This window comes from Talaromyces amestolkiae (assembly GCF_001896365.1).
Source record: "Talaromyces amestolkiae strain CIB chromosome Unknown scaffold2.1, whole genome shotgun sequence".
Taxonomy (NCBI): Eukaryota; Fungi; Ascomycota; class Eurotiomycetes; order Eurotiales; family Trichocomaceae; genus Talaromyces; species Talaromyces amestolkiae.
The window spans coordinates 314,157-336,158 of NW_024468038.1; the positions used below are offsets into that span (position 1 = coordinate 314,157).

The 22,002-nt window shown below is 47.8% G+C and overlaps 10 protein-coding genes across 10 annotated transcripts; 6 read left to right on the forward strand and 4 right to left on the reverse strand.

The window, feature by feature from the left end:
- Positions 1–527: 527 nt before the first annotated feature.
- BHQ10_001397 (uncharacterized protein) lies at positions 528–1,391 on the forward strand (the record flags this gene model as incomplete). The annotated part of the gene is made up of 1 exon (XM_040873428.1): positions 528–1,391. One exon carries the CDS (start codon positions 528–530, stop codon positions 1,389–1,391), a length of 864 nt encoding a protein of 287 aa, XP_040729902.1.
- Positions 1,392–1,953: 562 nt separating this feature from the next.
- On the reverse strand, positions 1,954–4,207 carry BHQ10_001398 (uncharacterized protein; the record flags this gene model as incomplete). The annotated part of the gene is made up of 2 exons (XM_040873429.1): positions 1,954–3,030; positions 3,077–4,207. The coding sequence occupies 2 exons, from the start codon at positions 4,205–4,207 to the stop codon at positions 1,954–1,956; spliced, it is 2,208 nt and encodes a 735-aa protein (XP_040729903.1).
- Positions 4,208–5,151: 944 nt separating this feature from the next.
- BHQ10_001399 (uncharacterized protein) lies at positions 5,152–5,732 on the forward strand (the record flags this gene model as incomplete). The annotated part of the gene is made up of 5 exons (XM_040873430.1): positions 5,152–5,206; positions 5,264–5,290; positions 5,356–5,385; positions 5,445–5,535; positions 5,618–5,732. 5 exons carry the CDS (start codon positions 5,152–5,154, stop codon positions 5,730–5,732), a joined length of 318 nt encoding a protein of 105 aa, XP_040729904.1.
- Positions 5,733–7,894: 2,162 nt separating this feature from the next.
- Positions 7,895–8,251, forward strand: BHQ10_001400 (uncharacterized protein; the record flags this gene model as incomplete). The annotated part of the gene is made up of 1 exon (XM_040873433.1): positions 7,895–8,251. The coding sequence occupies one exon, from the start codon at positions 7,895–7,897 to the stop codon at positions 8,249–8,251; it is 357 nt and encodes a 118-aa protein (XP_040729905.1).
- Positions 8,252–8,873: 622 nt separating this feature from the next.
- On the reverse strand, positions 8,874–9,693 carry BHQ10_001401 (uncharacterized protein; the record flags this gene model as incomplete). Its single annotated transcript, XM_040873434.1, has 2 exons — positions 8,874–9,383; positions 9,439–9,693. 2 exons carry the CDS (start codon positions 9,691–9,693, stop codon positions 8,874–8,876), a joined length of 765 nt encoding a protein of 254 aa, XP_040729906.1.
- Positions 9,694–10,513: 820 nt separating this feature from the next.
- On the forward strand, positions 10,514–11,754 carry BHQ10_001402 (uncharacterized protein; the record flags this gene model as incomplete). The annotated part of the gene is made up of 2 exons (XM_040873435.1): positions 10,514–10,941; positions 11,001–11,754. 2 exons carry the CDS (start codon positions 10,514–10,516, stop codon positions 11,752–11,754), a joined length of 1,182 nt encoding a protein of 393 aa, XP_040729907.1.
- A 377-nt stretch (positions 11,755–12,131) lies between these two features.
- Positions 12,132–15,176, reverse strand: BHQ10_001403 (uncharacterized protein; the record flags this gene model as incomplete). Its single annotated transcript, XM_040873436.1, has 6 exons — positions 12,132–12,364; positions 12,424–13,245; positions 13,294–13,641; positions 13,695–14,658; positions 14,709–15,019; positions 15,101–15,176. The coding sequence occupies 6 exons, from the start codon at positions 15,174–15,176 to the stop codon at positions 12,132–12,134; spliced, it is 2,754 nt and encodes a 917-aa protein (XP_040729908.1).
- Positions 15,177–15,670: 494 nt separating this feature from the next.
- On the forward strand, positions 15,671–16,576 carry BHQ10_001404 (uncharacterized protein; the record flags this gene model as incomplete). Its single annotated transcript, XM_040873437.1, has 4 exons — positions 15,671–15,723; positions 15,789–15,971; positions 16,034–16,392; positions 16,443–16,576. The coding sequence occupies 4 exons, from the start codon at positions 15,671–15,673 to the stop codon at positions 16,574–16,576; spliced, it is 729 nt and encodes a 242-aa protein (XP_040729909.1).
- Positions 16,577–17,270: 694 nt separating this feature from the next.
- On the reverse strand, positions 17,271–18,681 carry BHQ10_001405 (uncharacterized protein; the record flags this gene model as incomplete). Its single annotated transcript, XM_040873438.1, has 4 exons — positions 17,271–17,551; positions 17,614–17,742; positions 17,805–18,473; positions 18,567–18,681. 4 exons carry the CDS (start codon positions 18,679–18,681, stop codon positions 17,271–17,273), a joined length of 1,194 nt encoding a protein of 397 aa, XP_040729910.1.
- Positions 18,682–19,364: 683 nt separating this feature from the next.
- On the forward strand, positions 19,365–21,152 carry BHQ10_001406 (uncharacterized protein; the record flags this gene model as incomplete). Its single annotated transcript, XM_040873439.1, has 4 exons — positions 19,365–19,421; positions 19,476–20,282; positions 20,338–20,982; positions 21,036–21,152. The coding sequence occupies 4 exons, from the start codon at positions 19,365–19,367 to the stop codon at positions 21,150–21,152; spliced, it is 1,626 nt and encodes a 541-aa protein (XP_040729911.1).
- Between the last annotated feature and the right edge of the window lie 850 nt (positions 21,153–22,002).

The following is a 22,002-nucleotide window of genomic DNA, read 5'->3' on the forward strand; positions in this document are numbered from 1 at the left end:
AGGTCTATATCTGCTGGTTGGGTAGTGATCATGATGCATTATGTCTATTTTTTCCAATGAAAAATAACACTAAATTGTTCAATTTTATTTGACCATACAATGAAATCGATGTCTAATTTCAAGTACACAGTAGGCAGGAGGACATCGCGATAAGGATGTAGATAAGATTAGATAGGACGACGACCTCGAATAATTTCCGCGGACCACCAGGTACTCAAACTGTTACGCTTCACGTTACATATATCACACATGCGACAAAACGAGAGACAAGTTACAATCAAAAGCAAAAATAGAAACCGACACAAGTGATCTGTCGGTAGGGATTGAGAATTGTGATTTGATCCGAGGACAGTCGGCTTGTGTCTAGATTGGTCTTTTGTATGACAGTCTGGATCGGAACTTCGTGACGACCATCGACACACGACGATCGCGACGAGCGAGGCATGGTTCACGAGAACTGAATTGAAACCATCAAATCACATTATACTACACACTGATATACGCGCGACACATTACAAGCGGCCAACATGGCATCGATACCACCCCCAACTACCGCCGCACCTCCACCAACAGCAACAACAACCCTCAAAACCCTAACCTTCGAAAAGAAAAACACACACCTCCTCCACATCCCCTCGAAACAAAATGGCGACAGCAACAAAAAAACATACCGCATCGCCAAACGCCCTATTCCGCGCGCGCCCATTGCATCACCTTACGCAGGCAGCCACGTGCCCAAACCCGTGTACATAAGCAGCAAAACGCCGTTCATGAGCGCCGTTAAACGCGTTCAGAAATTGTTGCGGGCTGCTGAGCGCAGGGCTATGGCGCCTCTTCTTGGGATGGGGGGGAGGAGGCGGCATCCCTACCATCACCAGCATGCGGGGAAGGGAGGCCGGGATGTATTGGAGAAGTGTCGTGCGAAATTGAGGGAGGAAAAGGTTCTGATCAAAGCGACGGGCAGGGCGATTGAGAAGGCATTGAGCGTGGGTCGATGGTTTGAGGAAGGGAAGGGAGGAGGGGGCGAGGAGTATGAGGTTGTGGTTAGGACGGGGAGTGTCTGTGTTGTCGATGATATCGTCGAGGAGGATGTGTCTATCTCTGATCATGAAGATGAGGAAGAAGAAGAGGGAGAGGGAGGGGGAAGTGTTGATCCTGATATAACCATGAGCATGACCGCGACCAACTCGACGACAAACACACACGACAAAGACGCCGTAACAGAAGACAAACAGGAGAAAGAAGAATCCAAAAACCAGCGCCGCCGACGCCGGAAACGTGAGCGCATACGAGAACAACGCCTCAAGGCCTTTGTGGACGAAGACGGGGAGACGCCGGAGTCTAGGACGAGGTGGGTTAATACGGTTGAGATTGCTATTAATATTAAATAAATTCCTACTCTCGTTACGTGGTTAGGTAGAGGAAATTCATTATAAGAGCTCAATAATCGAGTCAGCACCTGGAAAGAGTCATGTACATACATACAGAGAATGAGGTAAATAGATACAAATGAAAGGAAGATGGCATTCTTCACATGATTTTCAGTCTCTTGTCTGATAGACCGTAAACGCATGTTATGCAAGGAAATACACGAGGTATGCCAAGGAATAAGAGAGAGAATGTCCACTGGCTCATGGATGTAGAAATGAAATGCTGATAGGAAAAAATCACTAATAAAAGAAATTATGCGAGCAAAAAGCAAAACACCGTACCCCCAGAACGCAGGACAAAAAACCGATTTGAAAAGAAAAATAAAATTCCTTGCGTCCGTATCCCTCATGAAACAAACAGCAAAGACTTTATTGCGCAATGCAGGCAATCATCATAAATAGTAAAAATCGAATGATCTCTAAGTTCTCCATTCGCAGATGCATTGCAACCCATAATTATTCCAAGTCATAGTCAAGTCATTTTTGTACAAGCTGTAGCTAGCTGTGCTCCGGGCGACAAAGATCATCTTTCAATCTTTTGCCAGCCGTTGAGATATGCCATCAATCCGATGCCGATGAGGACGACGCCTACCATTGACGCGTACGGGCCCGAGTTTTCTAGTATGTTGGGTTTTCGTTGTTGCGTCAGTGAGGATACTGCGTTTTCTATTTCCTTGATTTTGTGAGGATCGAGTTTGTGGTTTGGTAGAGATTCCTTCTCGTCGGATTTGCCGATGCCACGGGTATCAGCAACAATAGCTTCGGTGTCATCTGCAAGAGTCTCATTTGCTTTTGCGGCCTGCTCGCGTTCCTGTCGAAATGTTTCAATCATCTCGGCAAGCGATTTGCGGACTTCGATCGTTTCGCCTTCTGCTTTTTCGGCACGTTGCTTGAATGTTTCGACTTGATGTTTCATTTCTGCTAGCTCCGTGACCATGTTATCAAGTTGTTGCTGCAAGCTTTGAGTTTGCGCATCGAGAACGGGATCCTCGAGACTCTTAGGCTCTGCGACTTCGGCCGGCTCAGTGTTTGAAGTTTCAAAAGTTTTGGCGATCTCTTCGACCTCCGGTACATCTGATTCGGCAGTCTCGATCCGTTCAGGAGCAGCCTCTGCTGTAAGATTATCTGCTTCCTGTTTTCGTTCCTCTGCAGTCTCGCGAGCTGATCTTTCTTGTCGAAGAAGCTCTTCCAATTCCTTCACACGACTATTCTGGGCTTCTAGCTCCTTTTTTGTGGTGGATAAAGCCTCGATCAGAGAAAGAATCTGGCTGGACTCTTTGGACACCGGAGAGCTTGTTGGACTATCTTTCAATGGTTTCTCGGTATCCGACCGTTTCAAACCAGCTGCGGGTGGCTCAGTGGCGCGACGAGCGACGTCAGGTTTTTCAGGCAATGGCTGCTGTGGAGGTGGAGCTGGAGGTTCGGAAAATCTGATTGGATCAATACGAGACATCTTCGCTCGTCCATTCATCTGCCTGTGGTTCTCAAGTTTGTGATTGAGCTTATCCTTGTCCGCACCGTCTGACGAGATGAGCGTTTGCAAGAACTCATCGGTTTGGCGAAGGTCCAGAGACTGCTGCTTCGCTTGTTTGATCTCGGTCTAGAAAACGTTAGCAAAGCTCAGTAAGAATAGATAAACTGCTTACAGTAAGCCGCTTGACGACATGTTCGATGGTGATAGGTGAGAGCCAATAGTTCATTTGTCTTTGCTGATGCAAAGCACTCATTTGGCTGCTGGAGGTACTTTGAACGCTCCGGTTACTGAGAGAAGAGCTTGCGCGTCCTCGCAGGTGTACGACAGGTTGACTCAATGGCGACGGTAATAGACCTCCGCCAGAGGTGGGGTCGATATCGCCAAAGTTCAGGTCGAAGATATTCGGTCCAGTATTATATATTCCGGCATGCTCAACCTTTGCCGAGACTTTGTGATGAACAATAGACTTCTGATCCTCGCTAACAATATCGATACCGAGATCAAGCGCGTCGTTTTCTCTCAATTCATGTGGTTCGGATTCTCGACTTTCAGGTGACAGGCGTTGACCATTCACGAAAGTACCATTTGACGATTTGATATCACGGATCCAAATCTTTCCTCTGCGATCGGCCCAAATCTCAGCATGCTGTCGTGACAGCACCTTTGAATCGAAATATCCATTGACAGGCGTAGGGATGGTCTTTGCGTTCGTCTGACGACCAATGCGGAGCACGTCTGGCATGTAAGGCACTGTGATATGTTTCTTCTCGAACGTGCCGTTCAAAGGGATAAGAGTGAGGATAGCAGGCGGGTCCGACGAACCCTGCATGCCTGAGGCAGCAGAAAGGCCATTCTGCTGCGGTGACTGGATCATATGTTGCGATGGCACAGGCGACGGCTGGTGAATAGCGGACATGGCAGACGAAGCCGTGAGACCGCCGTTTGTTGAGGTAGATGCTGAGACTGGCTGAGGCCTCACATTTGTTACGCCAGATACTGGCTCAGATTTTGCGGCAGGCCACAGGCCACGTCCAGCTTTCTTTTTTGATGACCACGTAGCTGATTCCCCGTTCGAGACTATACCATTACTCGCGTGAGCGACGGTGTTTGTCGATGTTGCCGAAGCGTTCGACGATAGCGAGGAAGAAGAATTGGATCTTTGCACACTCTTTCGCGGCATAAACATACGGGACACGTCGTCTGTGTTCATTGAGCCAAGAGCCGCCTGTCCTCCGTTACCAGTAGAATACCATCCTAGACGAGGCCCCGATTGCACGCTAGGTGGTGAAGCAACAGCAGTCATGGAGAAGAAATCGGTGATCGAACGAAGGGTGATGAAAGCGATGCAGCTCGTGTGACGCGCGTAAAATAGTAATAACAATATTATCTGAGGTAAAAAAGTGCAAATGGACGGAGTGGCGCTAATGTGACCAACATTAGGATTGTAGGCGTTATGACTCGAGGTGAAATATGTGACGGGGAAGCGCGAGGTCGTTATCTGCTCGAGAGGAACTGCTGATTTAGCACATAGTCGCGACTAAGTTGCCGACGGATATCATGACTTCAAGAATCCATCCAGCTTGGCAAGAGCAATTACCTGGTTGATGAGATGAGCTGACGTGTGTACAAAGTCTGTAATCAAATTGTAGGTTGGTCAGAGAGATTGTTGCGTTCCCAATCTGGATCGGTAATTGTCTCCGTGAAATACGTAGTGTACTTGACTCAGGAGAGTATCAGTGACGGACGGGCCAGAGACGGTCGGCCACCAGACAGGACGCCGGACACGCCTTCGACCGGCTTTGTGTGAGGAGATCGGGGTTTTGTGTGGTGCAGAAGTCGACTTTTTGCAGGTTCAGAAGGCAGGATAGAGATCCATGGGTCGACAGCGTTGGTGTTTCGCCTAAAGCGAGGAACTCAGTCTGGCAGAAGACCAGAAAAGCGGGATAGTGAATTCACTGGACGGACTGAGTATCTCGCCTCACGTTCCCCATGCTGAGCCCGTTGCATCAGAAGGTCACGTGTACTGCTTTTCCAGCCAATAATAGCCACAGGATTACCGCACAGGCCACCCCTTTATCTGTAAGGGGTATAGCGTCTGCAAAGAGATACTGCCATGATTTGCCGCCCGTGCAATAAAGGCATTGGGACAGCAAGGAAACATCTGATCAGTCGACAATCATTTGCGCCTCAGCCGCTTTGCTTGATTTATCTCTGTTCAAAGTCATTCACTTGAAAGAGCTCGCCAACATGCCTGTCGTCGCTGGTCCGCCCCAGGCCCATGGCCCTTCAACCTTTGAGAAGAGTGAGCATTGAACTATACGCATTCGACAAATTGCGCTCAAGCTAATGGTTTCTTCAGTGAAAATGGGAGCTATGATGGGAACCTGTATGTTGAATACTACGCCTTATGATATGACTTGATGGAGGCTGATACTAGCGGCCATTTCTTAGCTGTCGGCATGATCATGGGTTTCATCGGCGGTACGCAACTATTTACGATAATCACAACATGGATTCATTTTGACTTGATTATTTGGCAGGTGCTGTTTCTATCTTCCAATACGGTGCGGGACCCAATGGAGTTATGCGCACTCTGGGAAAATTCATGCTAGGTTCCGGAGCAACTTTTGGGTATGCTCCAACTTCTTCTGCAGCCATTTGCTTGTTCGATTTAAAGTCAAGGACCTAGAATGCTAACCAATTGTGATTATAGAATGTTCATGTCCATCGGTAGCATCATCCGCACCGAAGGCCCTTACCACGAAGCCTGGCGTCGAGTCCACGCAAACCCTATTATCCTTCCTCGAGAATCCTCGGAGCGACGATAAAAATGGACTGTTGACGGAGCTATGATGGGGGATTTACAGTGGACAAACAATGTACATTATAATATGAGCGAATCGGTCAGACTAGGGCCTAAAGCAGTCGGATTTCTTTTCCATGTGATGTAGCTTATGCAAGCTACTTTTTTTTCTTTCATAATGACAACTTATATCTGTTTTGAGGTGCGGAGAAGGCTGAGCGGGTAGCTTGGAAGATGGGAAATTGTACATATTGTCGGATAAATGGATTTATTGTACGAGCTGCAAGGAGATATAACCTTGGCAAACGCGAAGGACGATTCAGACTGCCGTTGAAGATCCCGGTTGTCAGACTCGAGGGGAAAAGAATGGCGAGCACTAAGCCAGACTCTTACAGAGAGCTTTTAAATGTCAGGGTCGAAGAATGTCTTGAAAAGAAAACGGACCGAGTTGTCAAGTCATCACTCCTCATCCCTATTCTCAGGCAACTCTATATCTTTATTTGTGTCAGTCGCATGCAATAGAACAGGCAACTAGTTGCTTAGGCACCCGAAAGCTATTGAAATTAAAACATATGATGTCAAGTCACGTTTTTTAATATATGGTACTGGTCACGAAGAGGTCATAGCGCTCCTACAGGTGAAAGAACTGCTATTCATAGCCTCAAACATGCTGACAGCGTTCCCAAAAGATGCACCCCGATTGCGCACCCAGCATGTAAATACGTTTTCATGACGCAGTTTCAAAATGCAAGTAGTTCGAAGCCGTCCGGTGGGTGACTGCAAGATCTCTGCGCACAATATTCTGTGGCTTAAGGACTTGGATGGTGTGCTACTACATGGTATGACTGGTATTGTCGATCTGACTGTGATACATCGACATCAGAGATGATGTTGATGATCCGGCAAATCAAACCAAGCCGGATGCCGCCGAGGCAGGTGACAGAAGCAGGCTATTCCTTATTGAGTAGCAAATCGGTGCTTACTAGGCAATACAGGGTACGCGTAAGTAACACCGGTAAAAACAGATAATATCCGTAATGCCGTGTATCTGTTGTATCAGAGCGTCATGTGACAGTAGTCTGGACTAGCGGGAGCCTTAAATGAGCTGGATCAGGAACGCGCCGCGCTAGGGCAGCAATTTCCGCGGGCCGGCCAATTGGAGCGAGCTATGCACCGAGGGCGCCACTAGCCTCTGGATTAAGCGTTTTTCTGTGCAGGCCTGGAACTCATTCCGCAGACTCTCTTGTGCCTGGTTGCCCCTGGCAGACGGAAACAACACACACACAGGGGGGGCCACTATTCGATGATGCAACTGGTGTCGCAAGATTCGTCTTGCATGGCAGCCATGGCTACATGATTACTATGTAATCGTCTACCCGAAACCAATGGGCGCGCCTCGTTTCTTTTCGGACTTCGGAATGGACAGGCAAATTGGGCCAGAAGAGTGAGTCAGGACAACTGGCCACCACGCAGTGATTGGTGTACACCCGACGTGAAGGCGAGATGATGAAAATGAGAAGAGAAGAAAATTTTTCTCATCGCTTCCGTGGCCCAATGAGCTCTGGATACAGTGAATAGCCCTAATTCGATTCGTAGGAAGCGTGATCCACCCCAGAAAACCCACATGGATTTGCCCTGTTTGGATTCGTCTGTTCTCGATTCAGTTGAATCTTTCATGCTTACGCGGGGTGAACCCGAGGGAAGAGCCGAATTGGGACTAACCTGGGCTGAACACTATGTAGTAGTAGTTAATAGGACCGCATCCCCCTGGTCTCCTTCCTGCCTTTCCTTCCCTTCCTCCTTCCGCATCGCTCTTTCACGCTCCTGCAAATAGCATCACCACAATTCCTGCCTTCCGGCACAGTCATTCTTTTAACCAAACAAACAACTCGAGCCGAGCTCACCACGTTCATTACACCTTTCAAGTGAACATATCGAATCTCTTTCAACGGACATATTTGATTGCCGACTACTCGTACTACTACTTGTACCCTCGTCGCAAATCCGAAACTCGTCCAACCCTCGTATCAGCCAACGCCCGCGTCGGTCCCTACACCAATCTCCTTTCTATTTGTGCATCCCTGCCGTCAACTCAGACTGCTGATCGTCTCGCTGAACATATAACGTTATCTTCGATACCCATCTCAATATATACGCGCTTGTCGCTTTCTACATTCAACCATCAACATGAAGTTATCCATCACCGCTGCTGGCCTCTTCTTGGCTGTCTCCTCGTTCGCGAGCGCCCAGTCCACCTCCACCATCACCACCACCCACACCATCACCCAGACCATCATCCACGCCTCCACCGTCACTGCTTCTAGCAGACCGGCCTCGACTCCTGCTGTCTCGCCTTCCTCTACTCCCAAGCCCTCACCCTCCAGCAGCGTGGTTCCTGCTTCAAGCAGCGTTTCTGGTACCACCACCACCACCACGCCTTCCGTTCCTCTCTCAACCAACTCCAACGCCGCCGTGCCCTTGGCAGGCAATGTGCAAGCTGCTCTTGTCGCTGGATCATTCGCTGCTTTGCTCGCTGTTCTCTAAGCTCGCCAAGTAACTTGTTGCGATGGAGTGGGGAGGGACAGGCTGATACCTCACAATCTTCTTTGCTTCTTCAGCCAAAGAAACCTTGATTCTTATACTTTTCTGAAAGTATATCACATGATATGCGAACCGATTAATTGCCTTCGATTCTTCTGGTCATGTTTATCTTGACCATCGGCATTTACTGCCATTTACCTATTCTATTTGATATCACGAGTCCATGCTTACTTTGTCTGTTCAGCCTGGGGCTGCAAGCCTCCGGTGGGATATGACAATGCAATGAAAAACAAGTCAGCAAACGGATCTGGCGTGGGAGTTTCTTTTACCTTTTCATGATGGTGGCTGGCCTTTTATATACCTTGTGTTTTACCTTTTGAGCCATGCCATTGATGGATGAGATTTGGGGTGATATTGATTTATCTGGAATAATACGTTCAGTTCTTATCTATTGTTATGGATGTAGTTGTATGTGCTATTATACCCTACCCTAATATGACGCTTAGCCTTCCTTTAATGTTTCAGCAAATTAAAGATCCCCTATCACTAACGCGAAACTAACCATAAGCTATGACTGCCGGGTTCCTCAACATCCGAAAATGATCTTATGTATCAACTTCTTTTCTTATTCTTCGTGTGAAAAGTCCTCATCGGATCCTTTGACTTCACAATCTGTATCGGTGTAATCCTCCCCATTCTCTTCCTCTTCGTAGTAATCTTCAGAGCCTTCATCTTCGTCTTCTTCTCCATCGTCATCGCCATCGTCATCGCCAGGTTCATCGCCAGGTTCATCACTAGATCCATCCTCATCGCTCTGATCTTCATCGAGACAGACCTCAGAATCATCAGAGCTACCTAACCAATCAGGCGCAACAAAGCTTCCACCACGCGTTACCGTCTTAGTTCTAACCGCCCAATGCTCATCGCTATCCATAAAGAGGGCATTATGATCCCTCGCATACTTACGATACCACTTGAGGAAGCTCTTTGCATCCTCAATCAGATTCTTGACATATTTCGGTATCTCTGTATCTTTGGGAAACGTTATGGCCCTCACATCATCAATTACAATCGCATCCTTCCGCAACTCAGGCCAGTATTTTGGATGCGGCCATGCCACGAGCCGCTTCAGTGACTGCAGATACGGCACAAATTCAGTAAACATCGGGTTCGCAAACATACACTCCGACGGCCTCGGATTTCGCGTCTTCAAACGGCTCAAAGTCCGCGGGATCGCCCTCGATGAGGTGCGCGTTGGACCAGGAGTTGGTCTCGTGATAATATTTCGGCGGTTCTGTGAACAGCGTCGGACTGCCTGAATAGTAATATGCCAGGTTCTCCCAGGAGGAGACCAGATCGCGGAATTCGGCGAACAATCTGGCGTCGTTGGGATACTCTTCCTTCTGGATCTTCAGCCCGATTTTGTAGAAGTAGTCTCCTGTCATGGTCTCGTAGGGGAAGATGAGTTTTTCATGGGCTATGTTAGTAATCACTAGCATATCCGTGGCTGGATTACAACGTACAAGACGACTTCTGACGCCTTGGTTCCATGCCTCCTCATAAACTCTCATGGTTTTTGGATACCGTTTCACAAGGACCAGGCGCGCCTCACGACAGCATAAACTCAGTTTCAACATGCCAAGTGCCGTATGCGCCGTTTCTGGTGCGGGGAACCATATCGTGCTGTAGAAGAAGGCATCACTCATGTTCTGGGAGTACTTTTTTGTTTCGTGGCGTTTAACTTTTGCGGCGCAGTTCTCTCGTTCGCCGCAGAATTCCTTGGACGGGGATGAGAGGCAATAGTGGCATGTTGCGATGCTGTGGTATATGAGAGAGATGTGGATAATGCGTCCGATTGTTGCGTTATCCAGGGCGTGCTGCCATATTAATTGCCTTACTTCTAAGGGGAGAGAAGGAAATTTACGAAAGCTTTGTGGGCCTGATTCTTGAGTTGTGGTCGACATACTGTTTGGAAGTTGAGATGTTTACTTCAGTTCCCGAACACATGAAACTGTGGGTTGACATCGCATACGGATCTTGTATTGATCTTGTATTTCTACCGTATCAATACACCGATACATACTATGTGGTAATGTACGTATGTCAGTAAACTAGCGCTGCATAAAATTGACTATCAACTGACATCATCCCCGCACCTCTTTTTTTTTAATCAATGAGATGAGCAGATACAACCTATCTCACCCATATTCTCTACGCACATGGACAACGCACGTTCATCACCATCATGAGTAATATAATGGCGGAATGAAGATCCTATCAGACAACCTGTCCTCCATCACCACTMCCCCAACGAACAAGCCAATCTTCATCCCTACTGAAATCATCCTCCAAATCGTCTCGCGCCTCGACCGCAGTCTGCGCGGCCACGAGCGCCAACAAACCCTCTACAACATCTGCCTAGTATCACATCAGTGGTACTCAGCCGCTCTATCTTTTCTGTACTCGAGGCCCAGGTTAGAAAAGGGAAATGCATATCGCAAGTTTACGGACGTGCTATGTCCGCCTGCGGGTATGCCGAAGACGAGTTCGATGAGTAAGGATCTGGGAGTGTTTGTGCGCAAGTTGGACTTGAGTCGCTTGGTGCATCATAGTTCGAATAGTATGACGGCGAGGCTGATCGGGAGGGTAAGGGAGAATTTGGAGGTTTTTATTGCGCCGGCCGCGGGGTTTTCGTACGCCAATCTTCCTACCTAATCCTTTGAATATCTACAGACTACTGACGGTGGTGAAGGGTAAACTGTCTCTCCCCACTGTCCAAATGTTCCAAACTGCGCTACCTCGATCTCTCCCTCATCCACGAACCTTTATCCCTGAAAAGCATACTCAAATCAATACGCTCTATGAAACACCTCATCACTTTCCGTTCCCCGCTCTCCATGCGCATCAACACCGACGAGCAGTCATCATCAACAAAATGGCCCTCGAGCCTCAAATCCTTGCAGTTCAGCGGCACAATCGAAACGGCCATGGAGACATTTCACTGGCCCTCAAACATGACCCAACTCTGCCTCAAAAATTGCCAAAACCTGTCTCTCGAAAATATGACAAACCTCGTCAGCAATCCGCAGCTAGATGCCAGACTCAAACGCCTCACTATATCAACGTACAACCGCGGCCTACAGCCGGAATGTGTACGTCTAATACCAGCGTTTTTGCCAAATCTGCTCTTTCTGAGCGTTCCTGGTGATCTGGTGCAGGATACATTCTTCTCTATGCTCGACTACCAGCGTCATGAACTTGCACTCGAGGTCCTGGAGCTGGGGCATACGCATACAGGTGAAAGGCTTCAGTTCCACATGCAATCGCTTATCGATTTGCTGGATTCGAGACTACCGTATCTCAGGGCTGTGGGGTTTCATACTATGTACGGCGAATATCCGGATCTAGATGATGCGCTTCTCGAGCGTGCTGAAGCACTAGGGGAGGAAATGCGGGTTTCGGAGGAGACGGATGAGTTTGACGTTGGGACTTATTACTTTGATTGATGAGCGATATGTCCATGATGATTGTTTTTTTGTATATATTTATCTATAGATAGTTGTTTAGTGATACCGAGTATATATTCTTACTGTCAGAACACCTGGGTTACCTACATGTAAGTACGTAAGTTTTACTACACGTTGAGTCGGTGAAAGGATAAATATATTAGTATCTACAACCCTAATGCAAAAAAGGGGGCACAGGACAAGAATCTACCCCAATCTGGCCAACCATAAAAACAAATTCGTCATCATCAACCAATCCGACACAAAACAAATCCCACTCAATTCCCTTTTCTAGTAGAAAAACAGAATGAAGATGAGAGTAAATGGCTAAAGAAAACATATGCTTTTCTTATAACAAAGGAAAACAGTCTGCTCATCTAACTAACCGACGCGACAATGGCAGCTGCGAATCCTTCCTCTTCCGATCGAATAGACACCTTTGTCGTGACGCCTGTTCGAGCTGAGAAGGCCATCTTGACCAGACCCGCGATGCGACCACCGGATACTGTCTTGCCGTATAGTTTGAGGGTATGTGTGGTGTTGCTGAGGGCGACGTCTGTGCCTTCGAGGGGTTGTAGGGATAGGGCTGTGATGAGTTGTTCGGTTGCATCTATTTAATGTTAGTACAATGAAATCATGAACAGGGCGAGTTGAATAGCAGAAGCTTACCGGAAATGCTCTTGACATTGCTGAGTTGGAATGTCTCGCTGGCCTCTTCGCCGTTGGCGCCAGTCTGTTCCCATACATGATCGAAGCTGCCAGCAAAAGCGGGAATGACATAGTCGCTACCGGTCAGGTCGAGATCTTCGACCTGGTATTCGTCCTCGTAGCCGCTCTTCTCAGGCTCGCCAGTGGTTGGGTCTATCTCCTTGCTGGTGAATTTGAGGTTGTTCGTAAATGACAAGGTAGGGAAACTGTGCTCTCCACCAGTCTTCTTGAATGCCACGTACACGATACCCGGCTCGTTGGTAGGCAGTTTAGGGCATGGTACAATGAAGTCTTCCTCCAGTTCCTCTTCGTCATCCGTTGGCGTTGCTACCACCGACACGTCTTCTAGAACAGTATCGGGTAATGTGTTCTTAAGGTCATATTGCAGGACAATGTGCTCCTTGAAAATATGTTTGACAGCAGAGACGACGTATTCGGTCTCGCTCTCGGTAAGTTCGACCACGTTGGAAGATTTGAGAAGCGTGCCGTACTCCTTGAGCTCCGGGATTTGCATAAGCTGTTCGGCATATTTCTGAGTAGCAGCGGCAGTAGCAGCACCCTCGGCAGCACCATTGGCCTTGGCTTTTGTCGGAGCCGTCGAAGGTGCTTTGAGAGTGGGAGTCGCCGATGTAAGCTTCTTGGTTCTTTCTTCGGCAAGCGCTTGTTCGTGAGAGACTACAGGAATAGACGAGACGTCGAAAGCCACTGAGAAGGTTTCCTTATCCGTAGCTGTGACATACATGACCAACTGGTGCTCGAATGTGGATAGCGAGAACATGGAATCTATCAAAGTCAGTACACATACCCATGACAATTTGTTCAAATACGAACCATTCTTGACAAAGCGATTAGCGACTTCGTCCTCCTCCTTCATCAAACGAAGATTAAGAGCCGCACGATCCCGCACTTCATCATCCGTGTCATCCAAGCATCTGGTGAGCAAAACGGAAACACTACGCTTGACCTCCGGATCTTGCTGACCGACACCAAACTTAGCCAGTGCAGTGACAGCAGCGGCACGAACAACGGCGTTTTCGAGGACTACCCGGTTATAGATATATCGAATGTATTTGGTAGGTTGAGGAGTCTTGGGGCCTTCCACGCCGAGCAGATGGAGGATTCGGACGGAAAGCTTGGTGAACTCGCAATCCTCAATAAACTCGCAAAGATGTGCAAGTGCTATGATTGTCAGTACTTAGCATTATCAAGCCATTCGCACGGAAAAAGCTTACCGTCTTCTTTGCTACCGGGAACAAATTTGATAAGATCAAACATGCTCTCAACAACGCTGCGCTTGAATTCATAACCACCCTCGTCCCGAAGAATTCCGCTAAGGAAAGTAAGCATACTGGCCTGTTTGCTGGGGAACTTCAAGCATAGAGTCCTGATAGCTTCTACAATGGTGATCTTGAACTCGTCGGTGATATCTGCCATGAAACCAGAGATCTGCTTCATCAGACGATCAACACTAGCCTCGTTACCGGTCTTGAGCAACGTAGTAATGGCGAATGTGGCAATGGAACGGTTACTGTTGGAGATGAGTGCTTCGATATCTTGATTGCATTGGTTGACAACATGTGGCTTGAACGAAGCGAAGCTGTGCAAGATTCTGATCGCGGCGAATTTGGTAATGGCGCGCGGAGACGAAAGGAACAATTGCAGGACATGAACAGCTTGCGAAGCCTCTGCATCGGTCACATCCTTCATGTCGCAAATAGCCTTGGCGGCCTCGAAATTAACCATGTCGTGCTTGTGTCGGAGCCAGCCATCAAGCAGTTGCATCATTGGTTTCCTCAGACTTGCGTCTTCCTCTGCAAGTTTCGCCGCCAAACGCACGAGTAGAATGACGGCCGCTGGACTCTTGACTGCGCCGGCCGCAGCATATTGTTGAACCATCTTCACCAGGGCCATCCTGTCGTGAGATCGCATCTGATACAAAAGACCAATGGCATGGTATTGCGTCATATAGTTGGTCTGTGAAATCGCATGGCTTTGGCCAGATGAGAAGCCCAAAAACCCGGTCGACGTCTTGGAAGCAGAAGCAGCTTCTTGTGTTTCGCTCTGCCATCGCCGAACAACGTCACGCGCGATCGGAAGCAAGTGGTATGAGGATACCAAAGCGGCTGAAGAAACTGAAGGCGTTTTGTCGACAATGGCGGTCTTGATCAATCGCTCGATACCTTGAACGGTGGTAGCCTAGAATAAAGTTAGTCTAGGCAATGACAAAACGTCTCGTTCAAGCTCACATCAATGATACGACACAATCCACGGATAGCGTTGGCTCGGTAGACAACATCGCTTCCAACCGCAGTATCCTTCATGATAATACTTGTTGACATGATTACATCTTGGGCTGTGGTAGCGAGTTCTTTAAGGATCAAATAAACCATTTGACGTAGAGAAGGATCTTTGTTTTGGAACAGCTTAGAAATGCCGAAGAAGAGTGTTGTGGCCTCATCAGATGGGAATTTCTCGCCGGTAAATAAGAGGACGGCGAGCTTTGTGAGGAGGGTGCGGCATCTTCGCGGAGAGATTGGTGATGAATTGAATAGTCTTGCTATAATGATTGTCAGATATTTCCACAATGTCTAGCGAACATGACAGTCTGTCAGAGCTAGAAGTCGGCGTCCTGTCTTACCTTCTTGGAAAACAGTGGTGCGATCAAGCTTGATCATGGCCTGATCGGCATCTTCATCCTTCTTCATATAAGCCATTTTGGTTTGCGTATCAGTCCCACCAACGAAATATCGATCGCAAACAGCCCTGTGCAGCTATGTTGAATTTAGGGTCGTATAAAGTCACGAAAGGAGAGTGCTGGTGGAGGGGGCGGTGTAACCAGGCCTACCGCGCCTGCATTCTCCGGGGTAGGTTCGACTGAAGATACGAATGTGCGTGATAGTAAGCCAATTCCAGAAATGGACCCTTGAGTTGGCAGTCAATTGTGGAAATCGTGGGAAATGGCAAGGAGGTAGTTGTTGTTGCTGCAACCCACTAGTAATCGATCTATCTCCAGGTGTCCTTCCGAGTCTCCTTGTGTGGGCACCAAACACGGGACTTGCCAAACAGTGCAAACATGCGGCGTAGTGGCAGGKGCCMTTGACCCAGCGTCAGGCAACTTTTTGAAATTACAATATACAATTTATGTGCTCGATTCCTCAGACGTTCACTTTTCTTTCAATCTAATTAATTCAAAGCTATAATATTCATCATGGATATGCCAGTGAATGTCCCCGTGGACCACCCCGAAGCGGATACAGAGTGGTATGTATATACTTCATGCTTCTCGAGCTTGACAACAGTGACAAGCTAACGTACAACGATCACAGGAATGACATCCTTCGAAAACACGGAGTCATACCGGAAAAGCCCCCATCACCGACACCAATTATCGAAGAAGCTATTCTTGAAGCTCAGCGACGAGCCCACGAAAACCGACTCGAGGACAAGGATTTAGACGAGCTCGATGCGCTCGAAGATGAAGAAGATGAAGACTTCTTGGAGCAATATAGGTGGGTCGACGACCAGCAACTAAGTTGCTTTGTTAAGGAGTCCAGTATTGATTTTCAAATAGAAAAAAACGCATGGCCGAAATATCCACCCTCCAGAAAGCAAGCGTCTACAACCAAGTCTACCCTCTACAAAAAACAGACTACGCCAAAGAAGTCACAGATGCTTCCGCAGAAGCCTTCGTTCTCGTGAATTTGACCTCATCGACAGGTGGAAACACAGAATCCCGCGTACTGAGCGAAATATGGAGACAGCTGGCGCCCAAATATGGAGAAATCAAGTTTTGCGAAATCAGAGGCGACATGTGTATAGAAGGGTATCCAGATCGTAATACGCCTACGATATTAGTTTATAAAGATGGAGAGATCCGGCGACAATATGTGACATTGAGAGAGCTTCAGGGTGTGAGGACGAAGGCCGAAGGTTTGTCCCCTTTTATCACAGATGAAATCATATATTGACAAATAGTGCAGACGTTGAAAAGGTTCTCGTGGACTTGGGGGCGCTTAAGGAGGGCGATATGCGACTTAGAAAACAAGATGACTCCGACGACGAGAGGAACCGGGCTCCTGAAAAGGAAGATGAAGATGACGATGACTGGGATTGAGACTATGCTTCAGCTTCTATCTTTCAGTATGTTGACTGGCCAGGCGGCTTGAGTGTCGAGTGAACCTCGTCAATCCGCGGTGCGCGCGCGCGTCGTGATCGCATTCTGTGGCTTCGGCTTATTCATCGAGACGATATTCCTCGCTCGGCGATGTATCTGATAGCATGGCCTCATAATCTATGTACTATATTGGTGTTTCGATACGCGCTCAACCTAACCAATGTCTGAGTCGCTAACTTCGCCATGATCTTTCCTACTACCTAGGTTACCTTTGTCGGGTCATGTAATAAGCTACAATGGAGAAGTAATCTTAGGATCGATGATGGATCAACTAGAATGTAGGATCGATGAAGCCCAGCAATCGGACTATACGTCCACGGGTGCTTAAAAACAGACCAATATATATTTATAGTGTAGAGCTTTATATTGTTACTCAAGACGTGCACGCAAGCCCTAGCCCTAGCCCTGACTATATACCAGCCTACTATAACCTTGTAGATTAACCAGGAGACTGTAAGCACATCTTTTAATCGATTGAATCAGACTGAAATATTGACAATATAGCTGCTCCTAGAGCTGTAAGCTCCACACTCTCTAGGAAAGCGGCATGGGCCATAGTTTTCAATACCAGCAAAAAGAGATCAGGACCAAGCAATTTCACCGAAACCTTCTCTTGCATGCCAATTAAAGCCGATTAGATTGCACTAACGTGGTTTTTCACCAAGCAGGTGTAATCACTGCTACCATAGTAGACAGTATATCCATCGTTAGGAGACTGCCCACTGCTCAAAGTATCACCCCACTGCCAGAACAAATCTGCGGCAACGGAACTGATAGCCGTTGTTTGCCAGGGAGCCTCGGAGCTGCAGAGACTCTTGGATCCATACTCTTCGAGAAGACATGGTTTGCCGGCGTTCTTGCAGGCTTGGCCGTGGGCTGTGATCCAAGATGAGCCCCAGGAATCCGTCTCGCCCCCTGATTTTGACTTGTTAGCCTTGGTTACTAGTAGAAAGAAAGATATAAAATTTTTGACTAACATTGGCTTGGGTATAAATGAATCGTTCCGAAATCGATGGTCGGGATGGTCAGGGTCTTTTCAAAGTCATTTCCTTCAGAATATCCAAAGGGGTAACTACCATCCGAGTCGACGCTCAATCCCATGCCCTCTATCAAGTAACGTGAGTAAAGTGCACCAGCTGATACTTTCGTGACGTGAGCAAGCACTTACCATCTCCAATACACACCATACGCCCCGGCTCAAGCGACTTGATATACTGGCTTGTTGACTGGGCCCAGTTGTAGATGACATCGGTGCTGCATCCGTTGCAGCGTGGCTCGTTGGCCAACTCCCAAGCAAAAATGGCAGAGGACCCGGTGTACCGGCTGATGACCGCCTTGATGTATGTCTTGTACGCGGTTTGCGCTGCGCTATTCGTGTACCATCCGGTCTGAGTTCCACCGTAATTCTGAACGTATGCATTCATACCACCGTAATCATTCCAGTTGTTCACGAAGTTGATGATCAGCTTAATATCATGAGCCTCAGCAGACTTTACGACATAATCAAGACGCTGTAGCCCATCAGCGCCAGTGTTGATTGTCTGTTGACCATTTGCGAGCAGCTGGAAATAAACCGTGCCAGAACTGGGTACGGTATTGACATCGTTGAATCCCCAGACCCGCAAAATCTTGAGGCCTGACTGCTGCAAATGGCCCATTACCAAGTCAACATCGGCATCGTTCGTGAGAAAGGGAAGCCAGTACGAATTGGTACCGGCAAAGTACCCCTTATTACCGTCAATTACGAAGCTGGTTCCACTAGCACTAGGAAAAGAGCCGGTAGCAGTAGAGCCGCCAGCACTTGTTGTGCTTCTAGTGCTAGTAGTGGATGATGCGACTGTGGATAGAGTTGTCGCGGTTGAAGATGAGCTTGAGCTCGAGCTTGGAAGACACTGGCTATACCACTGGTTCTGATATGAACAGTACCAACCTGGATTGCAGGTGACATCTCCGCTCCAGTTCTGGCCACCACACTGACCCCAATTCGCTGTTTGGGAGGCAGCTAGATGGGACAGGAAAGGAATGATGAGGATTGCGGACTTCATTTTGAAGTAGATTGTGGAACTTATTTTCTCAGTTTGATATCTGCTCGTCTTTCATTTTTTTTTGGACATTTTGAGAGCATGAGAATGGCCCCTTATATAGTTTTCAAACCTCTACTTCATGATCCTTAATTTTGAGCATCTCCCGATATCCCGTTTCATTATGATTAACTACATAATAAAATAAACTATGTTTGCAGAAACATCTTCACCTTCTCGTATCAGCATGGATCGGCAGTTGCAACTACTACCCCAGAAACCCCAGATTCAGACATGGACAGTCTATGGCTGTCTAAATTCCCGAGGTCATACTATGCGGCCAGAATTGTGGTTCGACTCCGCTCTCAATGCGGAAATTGTGGATATCCAATCGCTCAATCCAACACGGACAAGACGGGATGAACCTAAACGGGATGCGTATACCACGGGGCGCCGAACAGTCTTGTGATGTCTCCATATGGCCTCGGGAAATCTTCGTGTTCGAGTGTTTGCTTCCGTGCTGATTCCGGCTTAGCATCTGCTTGTGTTTCTAGACGTGAGTCTTTCAGACGATCATAAGGTCTTTGTTATATCTATAAATCACATGCAGTTCCCCATGGATTCCCCGGATGTCAATCGTGTGTGCCTCCTGAACACTATCACTTGACTTCTTGAAAACATTCTCAAGATACTATCACAATCTCAGAATGGAGAGACCCGAGCAGGTTGAAGAGAAAAAGACCGCTGCGGCGCTGGAGGAGGTAGTGAGTACACAGCACACAAGTGACTGAGATTGTGCTAATAGATTACTGTCACAGGAAAACACCACTCTCCGAGTGGTGACTGGCAGTGGCGCATTCAATGAGGCCCTGATACAGGAGCCCCCTATCCTGAGCCACCCAACCACCATCCTACTGTGCCTCTGCCTACTGGTCGGCTTCTTTTGTCAGACTATGAACGGATTCGACGGTTCGCTATTCAGCGGTCTCCTCGCCAACACCGTCTTCCTCGACCACTTCCACGGCAGCGATTCGGGAATCTGGGCAGGCATCGTCTCTGCCATGTACCAGATCGGCGGTGTCAGTGCACTCCCCTTTGTCGGTCCTGCAATCGACACCTGGGGCCGCCGTGTCGGCATGTTCCTAGGCAGTCTTTTGATTGTCCTCGGTACGATCGTGTGCGGTCTCACCATCACCAATGCCAGCGTCGGTCAATTCATGGGAGGACGCTTCATGCTTGGTTTCGGCGTCTCCATCGCCGCTGCTGCAGGCCCTATCTACGTCGTTGAGACCGTCCACCCAGCTTATCGGGGTATGGTGACTGGTTACTGCAATACTTTCTGGTTTGTCGGTTCGATTCTTTCGTCTGGTGCTGTCCGTGGTGCGATTACTCTTGACACCAACCAATCCTGGCAAATTCCGATCTGGTTGCAGATGGTCTTTGCTGGGCTCGTTATCGTATTTTGCTGGATGATTCCAGAGTCTCCTCGTTGGTTGTATGTTCACGGAAAAAGAGAGAAAGCTATTGAAACTATGACAAAGTGGCATGGATACGGAAACCGTGATTCTCTATGGGTCAAACTCCAAATTTCTGAATATGAGACGCATCTGAACGTCGATGGCTCTGTAAGTTCCTTCAAATGTTCATTCTATCTTCTGATGTAATGGCTAACACTCTTAGGACAAAAAATTCTGGGACTACCGCAGTTTGTTCAACCGCCGAAGCAATTTCTATCGTCTCGCCTGCAACTGTGCCTTTTCTATCTTTGCACAATGGGCTGGTAATGGCGTTCTTACCTATTACCTGGTCCCAGCCCTTAAGGGAGCCGGATTCACCTCCGACGTCACTCAAGCCAACATTAATCTCGGATACTCGTGCTTCCAATTCTTCTTTGCTCTCTGCGGTGCTGCCTTTGTCGACAGACTGGGTCGTCGCCCCATGATGCTGAGCGGTATGGCTGGTTGCTGTCTGGTGTGGGTAGCAGTCCTAGCTGCCTCAAGCCAGGTATACGACTCCAGCGGCGTGCTCAACCACTCTGCATCCAATGCTACGCTTGGCTTTATCTTCATTTTTGGTGGAGTCTTTTCCTTCTGCCTTACTCCACTGCAGGCCTTGTATCCGGTCGAAGTTCTGTCGTACGAAATGCGTGCCAAGGGCATGGCCTTTTCCTCGCTTGCTGTCAATGCTGCCGGTCTTCTCAATCAGTTTGCTTGGCCGGTGGCTCTCGCCAAGATTGGTTGGAAGACTTACATCATCTTCGTGGTTTGGGATGCTATTCAGACGGTCATTATGTATTTTTTCCTTCCAGAAACCAAGAATCGAACAGTATGTTCCCTTTTACTTCTCAATCTTTGAATACGAACTAACACTTGTGATAGCTCGAGGAACTTGACCAGATCTTTGAAGCGCGCAACCCAGTGAAAGCGTCCATTCGGGGTACCGAGATTGCAGTGGATGAGGATAAGCGTGTAGTGGCTATCAAGGATGAAGCCTAGCTCGCTCATCTTCATTGCTTCAAAGGAAGTTGACGGTCTGATTCTTCCTATTGAAAAGCCTAGTCGTTCTGTAGCAGCTTAATTTGTGCATGTCCAAGATATCTTAGCTTAGGAAGACGCATGAACAACGTGGAGTGGTTTATATAGTCAAAATCTGATTTGACCAAGTACACCTAGGTCATCCTCTAGGACTTCAGTTTCCTGCAATGTCAAAATGTCTTGTCTTCAATGTTTGAGACCCAAATCACTAGTAACTTTCAACCTATACTTCCACAAGGTCACCACAACAAACCAACCATCCTTGGATCCGTCACTCATCGATATAACTAGCGATACAAACATAGTTCTGACAGCCTGTCTCCTAGATGACATTACCAACAACCTCCATGTTCAACCGCACACACACGAATCAAACATTGAGGACTCCATGTAATCTCGCCTCAAAGCCAGAATCAAAGCCATAACATGCCGTTTCTTTTCGGATGTGTGAGTTCAACTCACTCCTGTCGTCGATTAGATCCATCTGTATTCCTTTTTCGATTTATTCTTCATCAAAATTGGCGCAGTCACCCGGATAGCATTATTGTCTATAACAGTGTGTGAAGGTACACAAGAGAGCCACACCCATCACCTTCGATGCGACTCTCCGTTCACAGACCTCGGATTGAAGACATTATAATTACATAAAAAGTACCACCGTGCAGTCCTTTAGTTTCGGTTCAAGTTTCAGGTTTCAGATCGCGGCGAAGAAAGACTCCAAATGCCAAAAACGGACCTCCGCCTCTTACCTTCCCGATTAGGCTAACTTAGTGACTGACTACCAAGACTCCGTGACTCTTTCGTTCTAGCA